We start from the raw sequence: 17,443 nt of genomic DNA, 5'->3' as shown, positions 1-17,443 counted from the left end.
CATACTGGGAGTCTAACAGGCCTCTCTCTTTGCACAGCCGAAGAAGACTAAGCTAAAAGGCATCTAGTTTCTGACACCACAACTGTCCCCCTTCACCTCTCTGACTAATTTCCTTCAGACATGAATATGAGATAGATAATTCATTCTAGTGGGAAAATAACTACAGGCCTGTCTTTGCAAACTGCAGGACAACAGTGCTACTGCAACAGTAAAACATCCTTCATATACTAACACCACAGCTGTGCCTGTAACAAGAGGCTTCTCACTCTGCAAACCAAATATGGCAGTGCTAAATAAGGCAGTGCTAAAATGCATAGTTCCCAACCCAGCTGTGCCTGCCTGCACCATCCTCCCCCTCCATCCTCACCTGCGTGGCCGAGTTCATGAAGCAGGTGTTGCCCAGGTTGGAGAGGCCGCACAGGCCCGGCTTCTCGCTGTGCCGGGAGTGGTCCGAGTAGTCGTAGCTGTTGTAGGGCGGGTAGGACGGAAGGCTGTAGCTGGAGTTCTTCACACTGAACACGGAGAGGAGAGGAGAGGAGAGGAGAGGAGAGGAGAGGAGAGGAGAGGAGAGGAGAGGAGAGGAGAGGAGAGGAGAGGAGAGGAGAGGAGAGGAGAGGAGAGGTGGAAGGAAACAGGATGTCAAGGGCACCGTGTCATCAAGTGCAGAGGGAAAGAAAGGGAAAAAAAACAAAAACATAAAAATAGAGAACCAAAACAAGTATGGAGCTGAATGTAAAAAAAGCATGTTCCTAAATCAAATAAATTTCACATCCACATAACAATATAAAATAATTCAGACTAAATAATAATAATAATAATAATAGTAATGAATTCTACAACCGCACAGAGCTAAAATGAGCTGTAAATATGTGCAGGACATTCCATTTAAAACCCCGTGGAATTCCAAAGCTTGAGTAGCATACTGTATATCTAAATGAACCCCGACTGCTCTGTTTACAGTGTTTAGTACCGTACTGTTAACAGTGACTACACTCAATGAACTGTAACTGTAAGGAGCCACAATGAGTCAAAAGGATGTGCAGCATAATCCCCAGAGCCTCCGTAGCATACGCAGCTCCATGAACCCTGACTGTACTGTTTAACAGTACTCGGTGCCGTATGCTCAATCAATAATCTCCAACTGAACAGAGCTTAAAGGATGTAAAGGCAGCATATTCCCAACAGAATCCAGCCAGTGGAATCCAAAGATCTTGAGTAGCATACATAAGTAGCTGAATAACCTCCACTCCACTGTACTGTTAAATGCACTCTCAGCACTCAGTGCTGTTATACACTCTCAACTGTACAGAGCTAAAATGAGCACATTCCCCACAAAATCTGGTCTGTGGAATCCCCCAGAGCTCGAGTAGCATACGTAGCAGTGGAAGCAGCGGAAGTGGTAACAGCGACAGCAGCGACGGCGGCAGCAGTGGCGGCAGCGGTGGCACACCTCTGGGTGCAGTGCAAGGCGGCGGCTCTGCTGTCCCACTGGTCGGTGGCCGCCTGGCCGGCAGCGGCCTCCCCGCTCAGCACCCTCTCCACCCTCCTCTCCAGCTCCACCCTCTCCGGTCTCTGGCACCACCAGCAGCACAGGAGCATCTCCTCCCTCGTCCAAGCCCTCGCCCGCCCCGCCTCAGCACCGCCTCCATGCCCCAGCACCGGCTCTGGCCCCGGCCCGGCCCGCTATCACGCGCCACGGGGGGAGCAGCAGGAGGAGGAAGAGAAGACAGAGGAACAGCACCAGAGGGAAAAGAGGAAGAGGCGGAGGTGGTGGAGGAGCGGAGCTGCCATGATAGCAGTCCAGAGAAACTCTTCCGACACGCAGAGCGAGCAGCACCGGCTGCTATTACTGAGACTAACGGCGCGAAAAGCCTTTGCGTTCAGCAGTCCCTACTACGTAGTCTTGTGCATCATCGGCATAGTCGCTGGCACTGCTCTGCTGTCCCGTCCCTGACACACCGCGCTCCCTCTCCTCTGGATATTTATAGCAGCGGCAGCAGTAGCAGTGGCAGCAGCACTCGCTCACTAGCTAGCAGAGAGAGAGAGACAGAGATGCTGCCTCATGAGCCTAGCCGTACAGTAGAAAGTGAGGAAGGGAAACGAGGGAAGGATAGAGGGAGAGAGCGGGGGAAGGGGCGAAAGGGTGAGAAAGAGAGGAGGGGAGAGTGGGAGGGGGAAGCTCAGCAAATAGAGGAGAGGGGGAGAGAGAGAGAGAGAGAGAGAGAGAGAGAGAGAGAGAGAGAGAGAGAGAGAGAGAGAGAGTGTGAGAGAGAGAGAGAGAGAGAGAGAGAGAGAGAGAGTGAGAGTGTGTTGAAGCTGCAGTATGCAAAAGGAGAAAAAAATAGCTGAGATTCCGATGGGGGTTTTTCAGGATGACTAAGCATTACTTTACTAGCTCTACTGTAACCATCCCACAAATGACTTATTACCACAAGAGAAAAAAATGTTAAGTGGGGAATGGAAGAGCAAAGAGGTGTGGCACCTGGAGATGGTGCATGAAGATGCGAGTGATTCAGATTCAATGTATTCTGAAGGTCACACTGCAGATAACACAGCGCAATTAGAGAGAGAGAGAGAGAGAGAGAGAGAGAGAGAGAGAGAGAGAGAGAGAGAGAGAGAGAGAGAGAGAGAGAGAGAGAGAGAGAGAGAGAGAGAGAGAGAGAGAGATGGGGGGAGAGGTGAAGAAAAGCCTGGGCACAAGCAATCGAGAAAGAGCAAGTGAGAAGAGGATTGGTTTGAGAAAGAGAGGGAGGTGCGAGAGAGAGAGAGAGAGAGAGAGAGAGAGAGAGAGAGAGAGAGAGAGAGAGAGAGAGAGAGAGAGAGAGAGAGAGAGAGAGAGAGAGAGAGAGATCCCTGGCAATCCCAGGCAGTAAGAGAGTCATCTCTCAGCTTGCCTCATCCTGGACTCCCTGCACTGTGCAAGCTGTTCATGAGGATGCCGCTGCCTTATGTAATTCCTTTACAGCGGAGCACCTCATTAAATTATTTATTAGTTACTATTTTAATCAAGATGATCTTCAAACTACCCACTTGTCATGCAAGAATTGGACATAGTCATTTCCAGCCGCACGCACGCAAGGGGGTAAATGTCCAACCAAAATGTAATTCCAATTATGTATGCATCTACAACAAAATTCATAACAACCAGCAACTGCAGACCTGAGACGGATACTTTTCAAATACTGTAACGCCGCCATACTGAGACAAACACACACGTGTCCACTGAGATGGGAGAAGCAGCAGCAGCGCTGGACAGTAACTGATGATGCGCTGGTCGAGTCTGCGGTCCCCAGCCGCTCTTGGAGGGAGTGCTGCTGGTCTTTTGAGGCACTGGCCTGGGGCTCCGAGCACGGCCGCCATTAATTATTCAACGCCGCTGTAAATCAATGCTACGTCAAAAGTGCTAATTCAGAGCATTTCCCACAACCCCCCTCTTGAGAGAGGAAGGCAGTGATGAGGGCTCACAGCAGCAGAGCTGTGCAACGCTTCCTTCCACCCCCACACACACAAACACACACATACATACAGAGGCACACGTGCATGCACGCTGCCCCAAGCTGCTCGGAAATCATGGGACTACTGCATGGCTATACCCGAATGTCCGAATGTTCATTAGTTTACTATACAGCACATCATAATACAAGGTGGCACTGACACGGTTTTGTTCTACGCACACACAGTGCATTACAGAGTGAATAGCTGTGTTCACCACCAAGCAACACAGCACAGCATTCATGCACGCTGTGCAGCGCCATTTATGTCTACCACACCTGTCTGTGTCAACATACCGAGGTGTACTGTTTAGAGTTCAGCGATGCTGTGCAGGGCTGCAAAGAGTTCCTCAATCAGGAACGTGACTAATGAGTGACCAATCGGCATATTGTGCCCTTCCCTATGGCAGAAGTGGCCGACCTTTTCCAACTTGAGGCCCACTTGACATTTTCACACATCTTCACAAACCCACCTCTGACCCAATAAAATATACAGCTCAGATGAATAGTCATCAGCAAGACACACACTTTTTTTTTTCCTCTCGATTTTTTGGACATTTGAAACACCTTCACGGCCCACAGTATGGGGATCACTGCCCTATCCCTCCCCTCAAACCCTTTCCCCTACCCTTCCCCTGACTGAGCACGCTCTCTGGCTACGCTTACTTCCGGTTGTTGTTGCTGCTGTTATGATTGTTTGTGAGGGATGAGGGCGAGATCTTTGGTAAAGCAGACAGATTGGAAGCGCCAGATGACCTTGAAAACAGATAAAGAAGATCATGGGTTAGAGCAAAACAATGGAAGTAAATAATAAAGCAAAAGAAAACAGAATTGAAACCATAGTGAGTGAAAGTGAAACATCAGAATCACGGCAGCAAGAGAAGCAAAGCGAATAAGGAGCAAATTTCGAATTCTTTTTTTAAAAAGGGAGCAAATTTAAGAATGGAGAGTGCTGGAATGCAAGGGAGAAAGTTTGACAGCAGGAGCTAAGAGGAAACAATTAATATTCAAAAGTGTGCAAGAAATAAATCCTTTTGTTTTCGATTTAATGAGCTGAAGCAGAAAATCCTACTTTGATGCTTTTGTTTCACCATTTAAATTATTTTATATGGGCTTGTAAGGGATTGGGAGACTTGAATGGTCCTTGACAGCAGTGGTGACATGCACATGTTGCATAGATGCGATGGGGACAAATGAGAACCAAAGCAGTAACCCCACGTTCACACGGGTACACAGTGCCCGCTACAAATGCACAGGTTATGTACCCCCCAATATCTTTTTCCGTATGGTAAACGAAGAACTGACTTGAATTGATTACATATAGATGATCTTTAAAAAAAAAATGGTCCTTTAATCTCATTCCACAAAATAAGAGGAAATAACCAAGCGGGAAAGTAGCGAAATAATCAGGACATGACCACAGGCTAGAATACTGCGGTTAGAGCACTATATGTGACAAATTACATACTCTACGTAGTCCCTCATGGTATGGATATCTCAGCCAACTGTGCTGTGGTGATCCCATGGGAAATCTCAATAGCAGATCTGTGCTGCAATCGCTAGCCTACCAAGATTGCAAGATTCCACTCCTCTTGCAAGTTCAGAGTCATTCCACCGAATCAGTGCTTTTTCGAGTCCCAGAGACATAAACGGCCATGAAATCATTACAATAACAAATGCATACATAATTGTATGCATTTTAAGGCAATTTGTATTATTTTCAAATTTGTATATTTTTCTGAATGTAATGTTATTGTTAAACATTTTTTTGCATAAATACATGGCATGACTACAAATTTTCTATTTTATGAGTGTCTCCTGATTTTAAGCCAACACAGTTACTGACATACAAAAACGCCCTGTAAAATAATGGCACATTCGAGCAATCATTCAGATGATGTGGCCTCACCTACAGGAGGATTTTCACCAAATAAAAGTCAAATAAGTTTCACACGTCTGTAGCGCGTAATTTTCATATTTGATATGTCCCTTGGTGGTGGGGTCATTGTACACATCATGACTGCTGCCATTTTTAAACACATAACTTTAAAAGATGTTTTTTATACATCGATATACATTAAGTCTACATGTAATATCCTTTTAAACTGTAGGACATCTGATCTTGTAACCTAGAAAGTAGCTAGGAGCACATTAGCTTAAAATGATCAATCCTGTTACTGCCATTCCTGTTACTTTACAATAGTAGGTATCAAAATACAGAAACAGGACTGACTACCTCTGATTCAGTTTTAAAAGTTCATTTTGATATATTTTTTGAATAACATAAAAACGTAAGGGACTGCTGTTGTGTATAGCATGCTACTCATTCACGTGTAAACTGTTACACGTAATTCATTCTAAATGTTTTGACCTTTTTTGTCCATAACAAGGTTGGTGAAGGAATTAAAAAATGAAGTTGATAATGTCTCATAAACCAAATGAAATGGATAACCTGAGATGGCCCCATGTCATATCTTGTCACTACAAGTTGTCTTCTTTCCGCTGATAGATTAAGAGTGGTGAAAAAATGGTTTTAAATTTAAAATGTCCAAAGCTTTACAAATATTGTGTGGAATCACACTTCGCCACAATTCCAGTTGCAGAGGGAACCCACAATCCAACAGAACTCATCGATGGTCAAATAGTCAAAACCTGATCAGAACTGCATGTGGTGCTCCTTTTTTGAGACAGCCAATTCATTTTCACACTGGTTCTACACAAAACACGAGCCATGTTACACAATTCATCATACGCTGTCTGCATCACTTCAGCCTCTTCCATCCAGCAGCAATCATACAACAGTGGTTGTTTTGCAATATGTATTGCAGGCAATTGAATGCAATTTTCGGTCATAAGGAATAAAAAAAATAAAACAGGGTGGGAATTTTATCACTATGTTACTTAAGATCACCCCAAGCCAAATGAATTTAAGCCAAGAACAGAGTTTGACAGAATGTGCAAGTAGGTTTGATATGTAACAGTTCAAAGAGTTCATTCCTTTGTAACTAATAGGCGCCCATCCCATTCACTACCATTAAACAAAACCATATTCAACACGTAATACAACACATTGCCGTGAATGAGACTGAGCCCGTTTTAAATGAATGTGCTGAATAAGGTAAAAAAAAAAAAGGCACTTACTTGGGTGCAGATGACCCTCGAGGCCATGACCCATCCTCATTTTTCTGTTCTATTACGAGAACCTGTGGAGCAAACAAACACTTATGATCACATAGCAGAAAACAACATACTTTATGAATTTAGGACTGTACTTCAATTTTATAATTATTTTGCTGTACACTATCTGTATTACATTTGCGGAGGATAAGTCTTTTAATGCAGAACTGACAGACTGTGGAAATGATTTCTCCCAAAAGCCATACAGCTCGGAGAAACACATTTACTTCTCTGCATAGTGATCACCCTTGCTTATTTCTTTATCTATTTTTGTATCTATACAGAGATTATATATCTATCGAGATATTAGTTAATTGTGTCAAACTCATCTATTAAACACCATACACTTTATGTCTGATGGTGAAAAATACTAATTAACAGAAAAAAATCCACTATCCAGTGACATGTAAAACCTTCCCAACAAAAGGCAACAATCACATGCCATCAGAGAGAGAGAGAGAGAGAGAGAGAGAGAGAGAGAGAGAGAGAGAGAGAAAGAACGAGAGAGAGAGAAAGAACGAGAGAGAGAGAGAGAGAGAGAGAGAGAGAGAGAGAGAGAGAGAGAGAGAGATTCATGGTCTTTTTCACCCATGAAAAACCCAAAATATCCGGTCCACTTATATTATTTTTGTTCCCACAAGCATTTTTTTTACATTGGCTACTGAACCTCAGTGTTTGAGCATGTGTTACAATAGCCGCCTGGTGTCTAAGCAGCCAAGCCCACACTCTACTAATCTAGTGCTGCCACTGCAGTCTTGGGGTCATATCATGGCAACACATGCTTTGGCTCAGAGCAGGCTGCCTGCCACACCTCTGACGATAAGCTAGGACGCAAAGAAATGTCAAACCAGCAAGTATATCTATCCACATAAAAACGGTGGCATCATCTTCGCATACAAAAACACGTTTTTTTGTTTGTTTGCTCGTTTTAGACGTGGCCAAAACAATGCTAAAATAACGTTAAGGTGAGATGTTAAGCTTTATTCTAACATTGGTAAAAGAAATGTACATGAAATGTAAAACTTCATAAGATTGTCCAAGTAAAAAAAAAAAGCGCTGACTATGCATTTTTGATGGCATAAAAAACCTAGAGTACACTAACATCTTTACAGTAGTTATTGATTATGGGCGGTATATTGTGCTTTTCCATCATAGCATTTATGCAAGCAGGGCTACTTCATATGCATTATTCAGTTGGCCCAACTCAGGCCATAAAGAAGTAATTCAGATACGACATTGGCTCATTACTTTCATCATTCTTTGTTCATGTGGTTTGTTAATGATGCACATCATCTCTTACCTTCCTAATGCATACATTAGACAAAAAAATATGACAATAAATCCAACAAAACAGGCTCATAACCTTTACAGTAACTTCAGGATTTGATTTTCCAGATAGGATCAATTAAAAGGACCAGCTCAAATATGAGAAATCAAGTCATTGTAAGAACGAATTATACTGCATTTTGAGCAATAAGATTCAGACATATACATTAATCAGGGTATATACACCAATCTTGAAGTCAAATTTACTACCATTTAATACCCCTTTTCACTACCTTTAGATTTTTTTTACAACCATCACAACACTCTGATGCGAGTATTAACAAGACATATTTTGTAATTTCTACCTCCTTAACATTACATTACACTTTCGTTTTTTGCAAAAAGACGCCCGAAAGGTATCAGTGCGGCGGGACTGTACCATGCAGGGTACCGAGGATGGGGGAGAGCACTGGTTAATTACTCCCCCCACCTGGGAGGTTGTCAACCAGACGCCCTAACCACGAAGGCCTACCCATGATTGCCCTCAGATACAGAATCAATCAATTTTTTTGTCAAAATGGTACAACTAAAAAAATAATAATACCTAGTTTTTCAAAAAATAATACCTTTTGAGCAAATTTACAACTTTTAAGGCCATTCAATTTTGGCTTTTTAATTTATCACCTTTTAATACTTTTTAAAACCCTGCATACACCCTGTTAATGTAACAAAAAAAAATGTGGACACACAAAAGCATGTTAAAGTCAACATACAAGATATTTTTGCCATGTTTAAGTGTCCATGTGTTAACTTCTGCTATCAGGTCCTAACGGTCTTGTGTGCATACGTTTGAATGTCTGAAATTGATGCCACAGGCCAATAGACTAATTGAGCTGAATGCTTTCATGATGTCCCTTGCTTTCCATGACTCGTGACCTCATGTGAGATTCCGAGCCGTGTGGGTGTGTGTTTGTCCCTACCTGGCCCTGGTAGAGGCCGGCATCCTGGATGGTGCTGTCGGGCTTGTTGAGCGGCTCGAAGGTGTTGCTCATGTACTTGTTCCATAGCCGAGTCTCCTTCTCCTCCGGAATGCTGAACAGCTTACGCATCTCTTTCTCTATGGCATCTGCAACACACAATGAAGCACAAGATCAAAAATTGGAATCAAACTTGAAAGTTTCGGCCCTGCCGTAGCCAACCGGTAGAGTACTTGTCTGCCATGTGGCCGACCCGGGTCCTTTGCCGACCCCTCCCCATCTCTTCGCTTCCTGTCCACCTCTCAAACGGTCCCATCATCAATAAGGTCGTAAAAGACAACAAAAAATCTTTGAACTTGAAAGTTTCAGATCTGGTGATCAGACAATGGTAACAGATATAAGACTGTGGTAACCAAAATGCAGTCCTCATGATGTTATCAAAATAATGTGTGAATTACTTTGTACACCACCATACAGGGTGCGTCATATTAATTACACATACATAGAAGTGATGGTGGTGCTCACAAACAAAATAAGAGGGATTTGCGCAAAAATGTCGACGCGTTAGCGATACTCTATGGACAAACAATGCAAATGTTTAGAGTGCTGCTAACATTTCCATTTCCCTCAAAAAAAGAGTAGTGCCAGAAGCACTTGTTGACAACAGGAGCACACCATGTGTCTTCAAAGCATTAAGTTAGCTAATTAAAGTTATGTTAGCATTAACTCAAGACACAGACTACAGATACACAGATACACAAACAGATTATACAGACCACGGTGTCCGAAATTAAAAGATACATTATCAGTATTCCAACTAATGGGGTTGTAATTATCTATGTCAGGGCTGACTATGAAACCCTAAGTGACATACAAATACGGTTTTAAATTAAGTACGTCTTGCTCACTCCATGCCCAGTAATATTTTACTTTCTGTTGTATCACAATCAGCAGTGACAGTATACACCAAAGAATGTGTGAGATGTTTTCACTATGAAGTCATCAGTCCAGGATCAGCACAAGCCTTTCTCATGATTATCTCTTCTGCCTTGAAAAATAACCCTTTCTACCTCAGGCAAAAAAAAAATATCACAGTGACAGTGGGAAAACGTGTCTGCCTGGAAATTAATTTGCTACCATTAAGAACTTCATCTTCAATGTATATAACTTGTGTATAGCAACATTTTGGCTGCACTGTTGTACGTCGCAGTCTATAACACTGCCCAACATCTTTTTAATTGATTTACACATCCCATCCCTCCTGACAAGAACTGAAATCAATAAACCAGTCAGTCACTCTGAAATACCTGCTGGGAGACCAGGCCAACTAGAGCAGGACAGAAAGGGAGCACACTTAATAAACTGGTTATTGTCATTAAACAGATTATGACCCTTTACTGGTGTTTACATGCATTTCATTAATCAGGTAAGTTAACGAGTCTGGCAGATGCAGGTGTTGCCCTCATCTGCGCAACACTACACTGAAATCCAAAGCTTGCGATTGGCTACTTCAGATTCTACAAACCCCAACTCCGGTGAAGTTGGGACGTTTGGTAAACAGTGAATAAAATCAAAATGCTATCATTTTCAAAACATTCAATCTATTCATTAGATGGAGAATAGTGAAAAGACAACATATTAAGTGTTAAAACCGAGAAAAAATATTGTTTTGGGGGACATATGTACTCATTTCTAATTTGATAAATCCAACACGTCTCAAAAGAGTTGGGACGGGGACAATAAACAGTCTTAATTCCTATCTTGGACATGATTTCACCAGCTTAAATGGTGGGTGTATTCCTTGTCATGTATTGCAATGTTTTCCTTTCTGTAGTGCTTGCAGTGTGACAGGTCTTTATCACCTGCTGGTCTTTATGATGGAGCCAAACTGTTAAAACATAGTAGAGAATGCAATTTGACCTTACTATGTGGCAGTAATCGAATATCTCCCTTCAAAATATAATGCATGAGTGGCTTTTCATGCTGTTTAAAACCCATTTATACCATTCAGCACTGTATTTAACTCTACAGATGAGTGAGAACATCTTAACCAATGCACTACTGCACCCGCATGCCATCATGGAGGCTGACTTTTGAAGTTAGCACTAACACAAGTTGGATGGTCCATTTTCACTGTAGCACAGGATGTGCAATGCTCTATTATTGTCAAAAAGAATGGACTTCTACAACTTCTGCTGACTTCTGTAAGCAAAGGACAGTTTCCCATGTCTTCTGGGTCTATTTCAAGTGAGCTCAAGTGCTTAGGAGAATGTTACACCCCTGTATCATTTGCACGCGTTAAGCATTCTTAATATGGTAAATTTTCAATAGCTCTAATTCCTGGAGTGCTAGAGTGAGACTACAGCCAATATATATTTCATGATGTCATGAACCTATACAATGATTTTAATAACTAAAATATGTCTTATATACACTCAATCGTGGTAAATCAAAGGGAATTAAAAAATGTATGTAATAACTATGGTAATTATTCCCTTTGCATCTTTAATTCTGAGTGACTCAGCCTCTCTGTGATGATCTTATACCTGGACACCTATTTTGTCCGTCAGTACAATACATTTTGAAATGTTCTTCTTTGTTGTTTTATCTTATTTGGATGTTTACTAAATTTCACTGATCCCTGTCCCAACTTATTTGAAACGTGTTGCATTTATCAAATTAGAAATGAGTACATATGTCCCCCAAAACAATATTTTTTCTTGGTTTTAACACTTAATATGTTGTCTTTTCACTATTCTCCATCTAATGAATAGATTGAATGTTTTGAAAATGATAGCATTTTGATTTTATTCACTGTTTACCAAACGTCCCAACTTCACCGGAGTTGGGGTTTGTATGATAATAAAAAACTCATTTGAGATGTTTACATATCTTTGGAAATCGGTTTATTAGCCAAAAACCTACCTATGGTAATTGGATTATTCATGAAACCAATTATGGCAATAAATGGATTATTGGCTCCATTTCCACTTGAATAACTTGAAGAACTCCAAAACTCCAATCATAAACGTTTTGTTGATGTGCAGTGAACTGGACGGACATCATAACTTACCTATAGTGTCAGCTTTGCTGAATCGCCGGGTGACCACGTTCTCCATGTTGCTGTCTTCACATAGCTTCAGCTCAGTGAGGTAGACCTCCACTTTGCAGTGCTTCACAAACATCCCCTGCTCAACCACCTGCAAGAAAACAAAACATCAGTTGTTTTTAGTGATCGATTGGCTGCTGATCATGATTGGCCGATATTGCCTGAAAATAGCCTGATCCGCGATCGGAAAAACATGCTAATAAAAAAAGAAACGATCGCAAGATATTAAATTCCTCAAGCAATCTTTTTGCCTTTACAGTTTACACCTGGTGCTGCACATGTAGGTGCTGGCTCTGCGCATAGCTGCAACTCAGCACCAAAAGAAGGCATCTTTGCTTGTCTAGAACTTCATTTTCACCATTCTTAATCACATCTGCATCAACATGGTCTGATTTTCAGAGCCATGCGACTGTTACCTGACGCTTGTAATTTGCGAATGACTTGTCAGTCTCGTCATGCTGTTAGCTATTTTCAGTAGCCTGTATGGAAGTTGGCACATTCAGCACGCAACAACTTAACGTTGCCAACACAAACATATCAACGTTATTGTTTTTGAAGTTGTAATTGACAGCCAGTCCATTAGTTTGTAGTCGCTGCAACACCAAACAGCAACAGAGGAAGAGTGCACGGATGGTGAAAATTCTACAATCTATGACAGTGAAGAATTTTTGTGATAGGCATCCGTGATCAGGCCAAAAAATGGTGATCGGAGCATCTCTACTTATTTTGTTCCAAAGAACACATGTATAGCATGACAAAACAAGCTATGTTAGTTATACATTTTACACACTGATAATGCAAAAGTCAATATACAACATACAGATACGAAACTACAGCTTCTTTTCTCTTCTAATAATAATGTTCTTCGTGTGGTTTTCCTTTTTGTATGGCACCAACGTGTCAGTAGATCTCTCAATATAAGTTGAGTCAAAAAGAGACTCTTAATTTAGCAACAGAGCGTAGAGACAGCTGAAGGGTCCCATCCTATTTATTTCTCCCACAGCCCCTCTCCACACTCAACCCCGCTATTAGGGGAGTAGGGCTGCCCCCTCTCTCTCTTTCCGCCAGAGAGCCTGCCCTGGCCAATTCTCGACAAACAGCGCCACAGCTAGCCATGTGTGCTACAGACCTCTACCACACGCCGACAACCACACAGTAAGTGACACCACAACCCCCCTGCGCCACTCCTGTCCTCTACAACTCTTGCTCGTACTGTTACGGTTTCTTGCTTGCTCACTCATTTTCCCCATTGCCATTCTGTCTCTCGTAAGCCTATATCAACTGCCTCATGGGTTTGACCTCAACCGGCATTCCGCTTCTTTCAAAACAAGGACAACCCAGATATGAATCACACTCCATGGCCTGGTCTTCTCTAAGACCTCCAGGGTGGCCAACAGAAGCCCAGGACATAAATCCGCTGCACCAAGTTCAACCTGACGATATCTCCAAACAGAAATAGCGACTCGCTCACACACACACAGAAAAAAAAGAAAGAAAAAAAAAATCAAAGAACCTGCTGCATGTTGTGTCTCGTAGATCGCTCCATGAAGCGTTGCAGTCATCCAGAGCCCCCTCTGAAAATAGAAACGGCTGGGGCTACTCAATACCCCCCATGACATATATGGCAAAAGGGGGAGGATCAATGGGCGAAAGAGGAGACACTGCAGCAGCCATGATGCCATGACTGGGTACAATTTGAAAATGCAAGTATGGCTGCCACCGCCGCTGATAACGGAAGTACAGTAGGTGCCTGCCTGCCACCGTGTAAAATGTCAGCACAAAGCACAATAGGCCCACAAGGAGAGAGAGAGAGGCCAAAACCAACCACATCCTATGTGTTTTAAATACCAAAACAACCAAACACACACAGGAAGATATCTCCCTAAACTCCTTAAACCTTGACAAAATTTAATTCAACAAGTCCATCCAACTTTAAGACAACTAAGCTATCAGATGCCCATGTAAGTTAAACTGAACATGTCCAACCATCCATATTCTTCCAGCAATTAGCTTTACCTTCCTGCAAATAAATACGCCAACTTACACCTTCAAAAACATAGATGCTGCTAGAAAACAGATGGTACCAAAGGGCACAGATTTGGAACAATATCTTTCAAGAAAATACAGTAAACCACGGGATCCGTACTACTGGTGGTGGGAGCTGTATTCAAAGCAACATGTATATGAAGCAATGATGCACAAATAAGAGTGTATAACTTCAGCAAACTTACCTTTCGAGCTATGGGTTCCTGGGCTTCGGTCAAGCCATACCAGCTCACTAGCTTATTCCAACCTTCTGTGGGTACCAGGATGTAGTCCAGCTCATCAATAAGGTGCTCCTTGATGGCCAACACATCGCCATCTGTAAAGCAACAAGACAACACCGGGGGTCAACTACTAGCCTTATCAATAGGCGAAACATCCCGGCTTTTTTTTCACTTCAAACCACACATGACACTTTAAAGCATGTTTCAGGGGTAAGAAAAGCACAACATAAAATTTGTGTTAGTATTATTACTACTACTACTATTATTATTACCACCATTGTAATTGTTGGTATTATTGTTGTAATTATTTATAGTGTTATTTTCATTATGACAATTATTATTATCATTGACACAGCATATCATAAACACTGCATCAAGGGATGTAGAAATGATGACAGCTCAGTCTAGCACAGAAGCAGACACCCTGCAGGACTTGCTCCTGGACTTCAGCCAATATCATTGACATAATGGACAGGGTATCAGGTTTACTGAGCACCATTTACCCATTTCCTTGTTGTAAACATCCTTTCCGATGACATACCTTTAAGAAGTCCAGAGTTGTCCACCGCGCCTGGGTAGACATTCTGATCTCCCATTTGGTACTTGTCCCAGCTGTCAAAGCCCACATACTTCTTCCACTGTTTGAACCAGTGACTATCGACCAAGTACCTAGTGGAGAAAACAAAAATCAACAGAAGCGATATGATCTAATCAATCCCATCTATAAGATGCTGGCAACACCTAATATTCCAAGATGGCAAAACAAGGTCTTCAATGACGTGTTAACAAAAATATTAGGTAGAAATCTTCAAGGAACTCTTTCTAAACACGGTTTGTGCACTTTCTGTCAGTAGCTTATCTCATTTGATGATGGCAGCTATCAAGGTGTACTGTGCAAACTTTACTTAACACAGTTGGCACGCCATCTTTAATTAGATTGAAAACTTAATATATCTAGCCGCCCCACACGGGCAGATATTTTTAAATCAAGCCTGAGATAACCAACTTGGTGCCCGAGTTTACTCTTAGCTTTGACAGCGTCGCTGGATGACCCAACACTCACTGGTAACTTGTTAGCAAAACAAGAGTGAACGGCTCAGTGAGCAACAGACACCTGCTCGAAAGGATAAGTTAATTAGAATCTAACATCGTTCATACATTCGTGTGACAGATTAGCGAGAACTTTGAGTATTTTGACAGGTGCTTTTCCCGACTCCGCCCTGCACCGCGGATGGATTGGCAGGAGAAGGCTGTCGAGTACACCGACACCGGCACTTGCTAACCCCCCTGCTTTCAAATAGCTGAGTCACACAGCATCAATAGGGTATTCAGCGTGCGTGTATTATGATTAATTGGGTGTTCAAACGTATGTGGGCCACAGGCCTGAAAGTAATCGTGACAGAAATCTGTGGAATGTAACGTTACTGCTAACAAATGTTAGCTAACATGCTGCCGGGCTAGCACGGTGACTGTCAACAAGGCAGTTCTCGTCCATTCTACGGTTGTCTTCGACTTTGACAGCCGTCACAAAGTCGGTCAGCGACTGCTTCAGAACACCAGAAATGAGATTATTAACTCTCACCAAGTATCTCCCTTCTTCAGCTGAGTTTTCAGCAGGGCTGCGACCTCTGCTCTCTGAGTATCCAGATCAGCCGCTCCTCCCTCCGCCATCTTTCCTCTGACATCACCCAAAGCATTGTGGGATAGAACGCGTCACTGACTATGGAAGGGGTGCAAGCATGCAAGCTGTGGTTTAAAAACAGGCTGAATTTGCAATTCAATTCTGTACTTTGCTGCCGTCTACTGAATAGAACCCAAAACTGCCTCTAGTGTAGAGACCACTATTTTTTACCGTTTGAGAAAATTACCTAAGTATGACAGCTAATAATTGTAGTCCACGGGCCAGGTGAGATGTCGGTACCACTCAGAGGGGCAAAGGTTGCTTATATTTTTTGAAAAGATACATGTCTGAAGTTAACATTTTTGTATGATAACCCTTCTGGAAGTACAGCCAAGTTAGGGTTATCAGCCGTTAAAGTAACACCCCCCCCCCCATCAAAAATTAAGGTTTTTAAGATGGGTGCCTGTCTTTCTACTGGCCCTTGTTTAAGACATATAGGGATGGTTAATTTTGTTATGTGTGGTATCGTTGCGAAGGGGAGACTCTGAGCTTTCATCCGACACCTTTTGAGAACATTTTGGTTAAGTATAGCCCTCCCTGCAGCGCTTCAAACATTTACTCAGACACATTTTTTTCCATTTTCGCCGATATCATCTCTTGTCTTTTCATACTGTGGCATCAGTGAGCATCAGAAAGACCTATTTTAAACTCTAAAATATTGTCTTGAGTATCAGGAATCTGAAAATGTATCATTTCACTATGTTATCCCATGTTTAGGTGTGATTTGGCATGGTATTTTTTTCAAAACACAGTTTTGCCATTTTCTCATAAAGTTCAGGAAGCAATACCTCTAGGTGCATTTTGCAGTTGGTTGTCATAGCTTGTTGTATACCATATTAAAACTTGGAGTGGGTAGTATATTCAGACATTATCATATTTGGTGTACCTGTTTGCAGAGCAATGTTAACTAGCAAATCATTTTCCATAACCAGTATCAATGATATAGTTTCTCAGTGATTCCATTGTGTTATATGGTGTCTGAATCCTGACTATTTGTCCTAAAATCAACGTTATTATGCGCCCAGAGGTTATATACCAGAAATATATGTGATAATGTCCCCTTTGATATTAGTCTTGCAACTGAAATCATAGCAATTGTGTGAAAAACACAACATAAACTCATCCCTTAACTTGTCCCTTTTTAGTAGGCATGTGAAAGTGAAGTGAAAGCCCAACTAGTTAACTCCTACATCCATTCACATTGTGACACAGCACTCCACAACACACTACACACTGTGCACACAACAAAATTGCATTTATGCCTCACCCGTGCAAGGGGGCAGCCCCCAAAGGGCATCCGAAAGGGAGCAGTGCAGCGGGACGGTACCATAATTGGGGTGCCTCAGTCATGGAAGAGGATGGTGGAGAGCACTGGTTAATTAATCCCCCCACTAACCTGGCGGGTCCTGAGTGCAGTTGCACACTTGCAGGAGGAGAGAAGTGCTGCACACTCTCGAGTTAAATAAACAAGATTT

The 17,443-nt window shown here is 42.3% G+C and overlaps 1 protein-coding gene across 4 annotated transcripts in view; it reads right to left on the bottom strand.

Moving 5' to 3' along the window:
• LOC134463694 (ubiquitin carboxyl-terminal hydrolase 15-like) overlaps window positions 1–15,964 on the bottom strand; it is a 35,588-nt gene extending 19,624 nt beyond the window's left edge. The window contains exons 1-8 of one of the 4 annotated variants that reach the window (XM_063216902.1): window positions 15,870–15,964; window positions 14,829–14,956; window positions 14,252–14,382; window positions 11,985–12,111; window positions 8,915–9,060; window positions 6,633–6,694; window positions 4,158–4,247; window positions 368–512 (exon numbers count right to left, since the gene is read on the bottom strand). In XM_063216902.1, the coding sequence (XP_063072972.1) occupies window positions 368–512; window positions 4,158–4,247; window positions 6,633–6,694; window positions 8,915–9,060; window positions 11,985–12,111; window positions 14,252–14,382; window positions 14,829–14,956; window positions 15,870–15,958 (918 nt within the window). In that variant the 5' untranslated portion in view covers window positions 15,959–15,964. Of the gene's footprint in view, window positions 1–367; window positions 513–1,450; window positions 2,175–4,157; window positions 4,248–6,632; window positions 6,695–8,914; window positions 9,061–11,984; window positions 12,112–13,533; window positions 13,612–14,251; window positions 14,383–14,828; window positions 14,957–15,869 lie in introns of those variants that run through there. The other 3 variants (XM_063216903.1, XM_063216904.1, XM_063216905.1) reach the window with 3 other exon arrangements.
• Between the last annotated feature and the right edge of the window lie 1,479 nt (window positions 15,965–17,443).

Source organism: Engraulis encrasicolus, chromosome 15 (genome assembly GCF_034702125.1).
Source record: "Engraulis encrasicolus isolate BLACKSEA-1 chromosome 15, IST_EnEncr_1.0, whole genome shotgun sequence".
In the NCBI taxonomy this organism is placed as follows: Eukaryota; Metazoa; Chordata; class Actinopteri; order Clupeiformes; family Engraulidae; genus Engraulis; species Engraulis encrasicolus.
The sequence above is the reverse complement of the archived record's forward strand: the minus strand, read 5'-3'. Positions and strand labels throughout refer to the sequence as shown.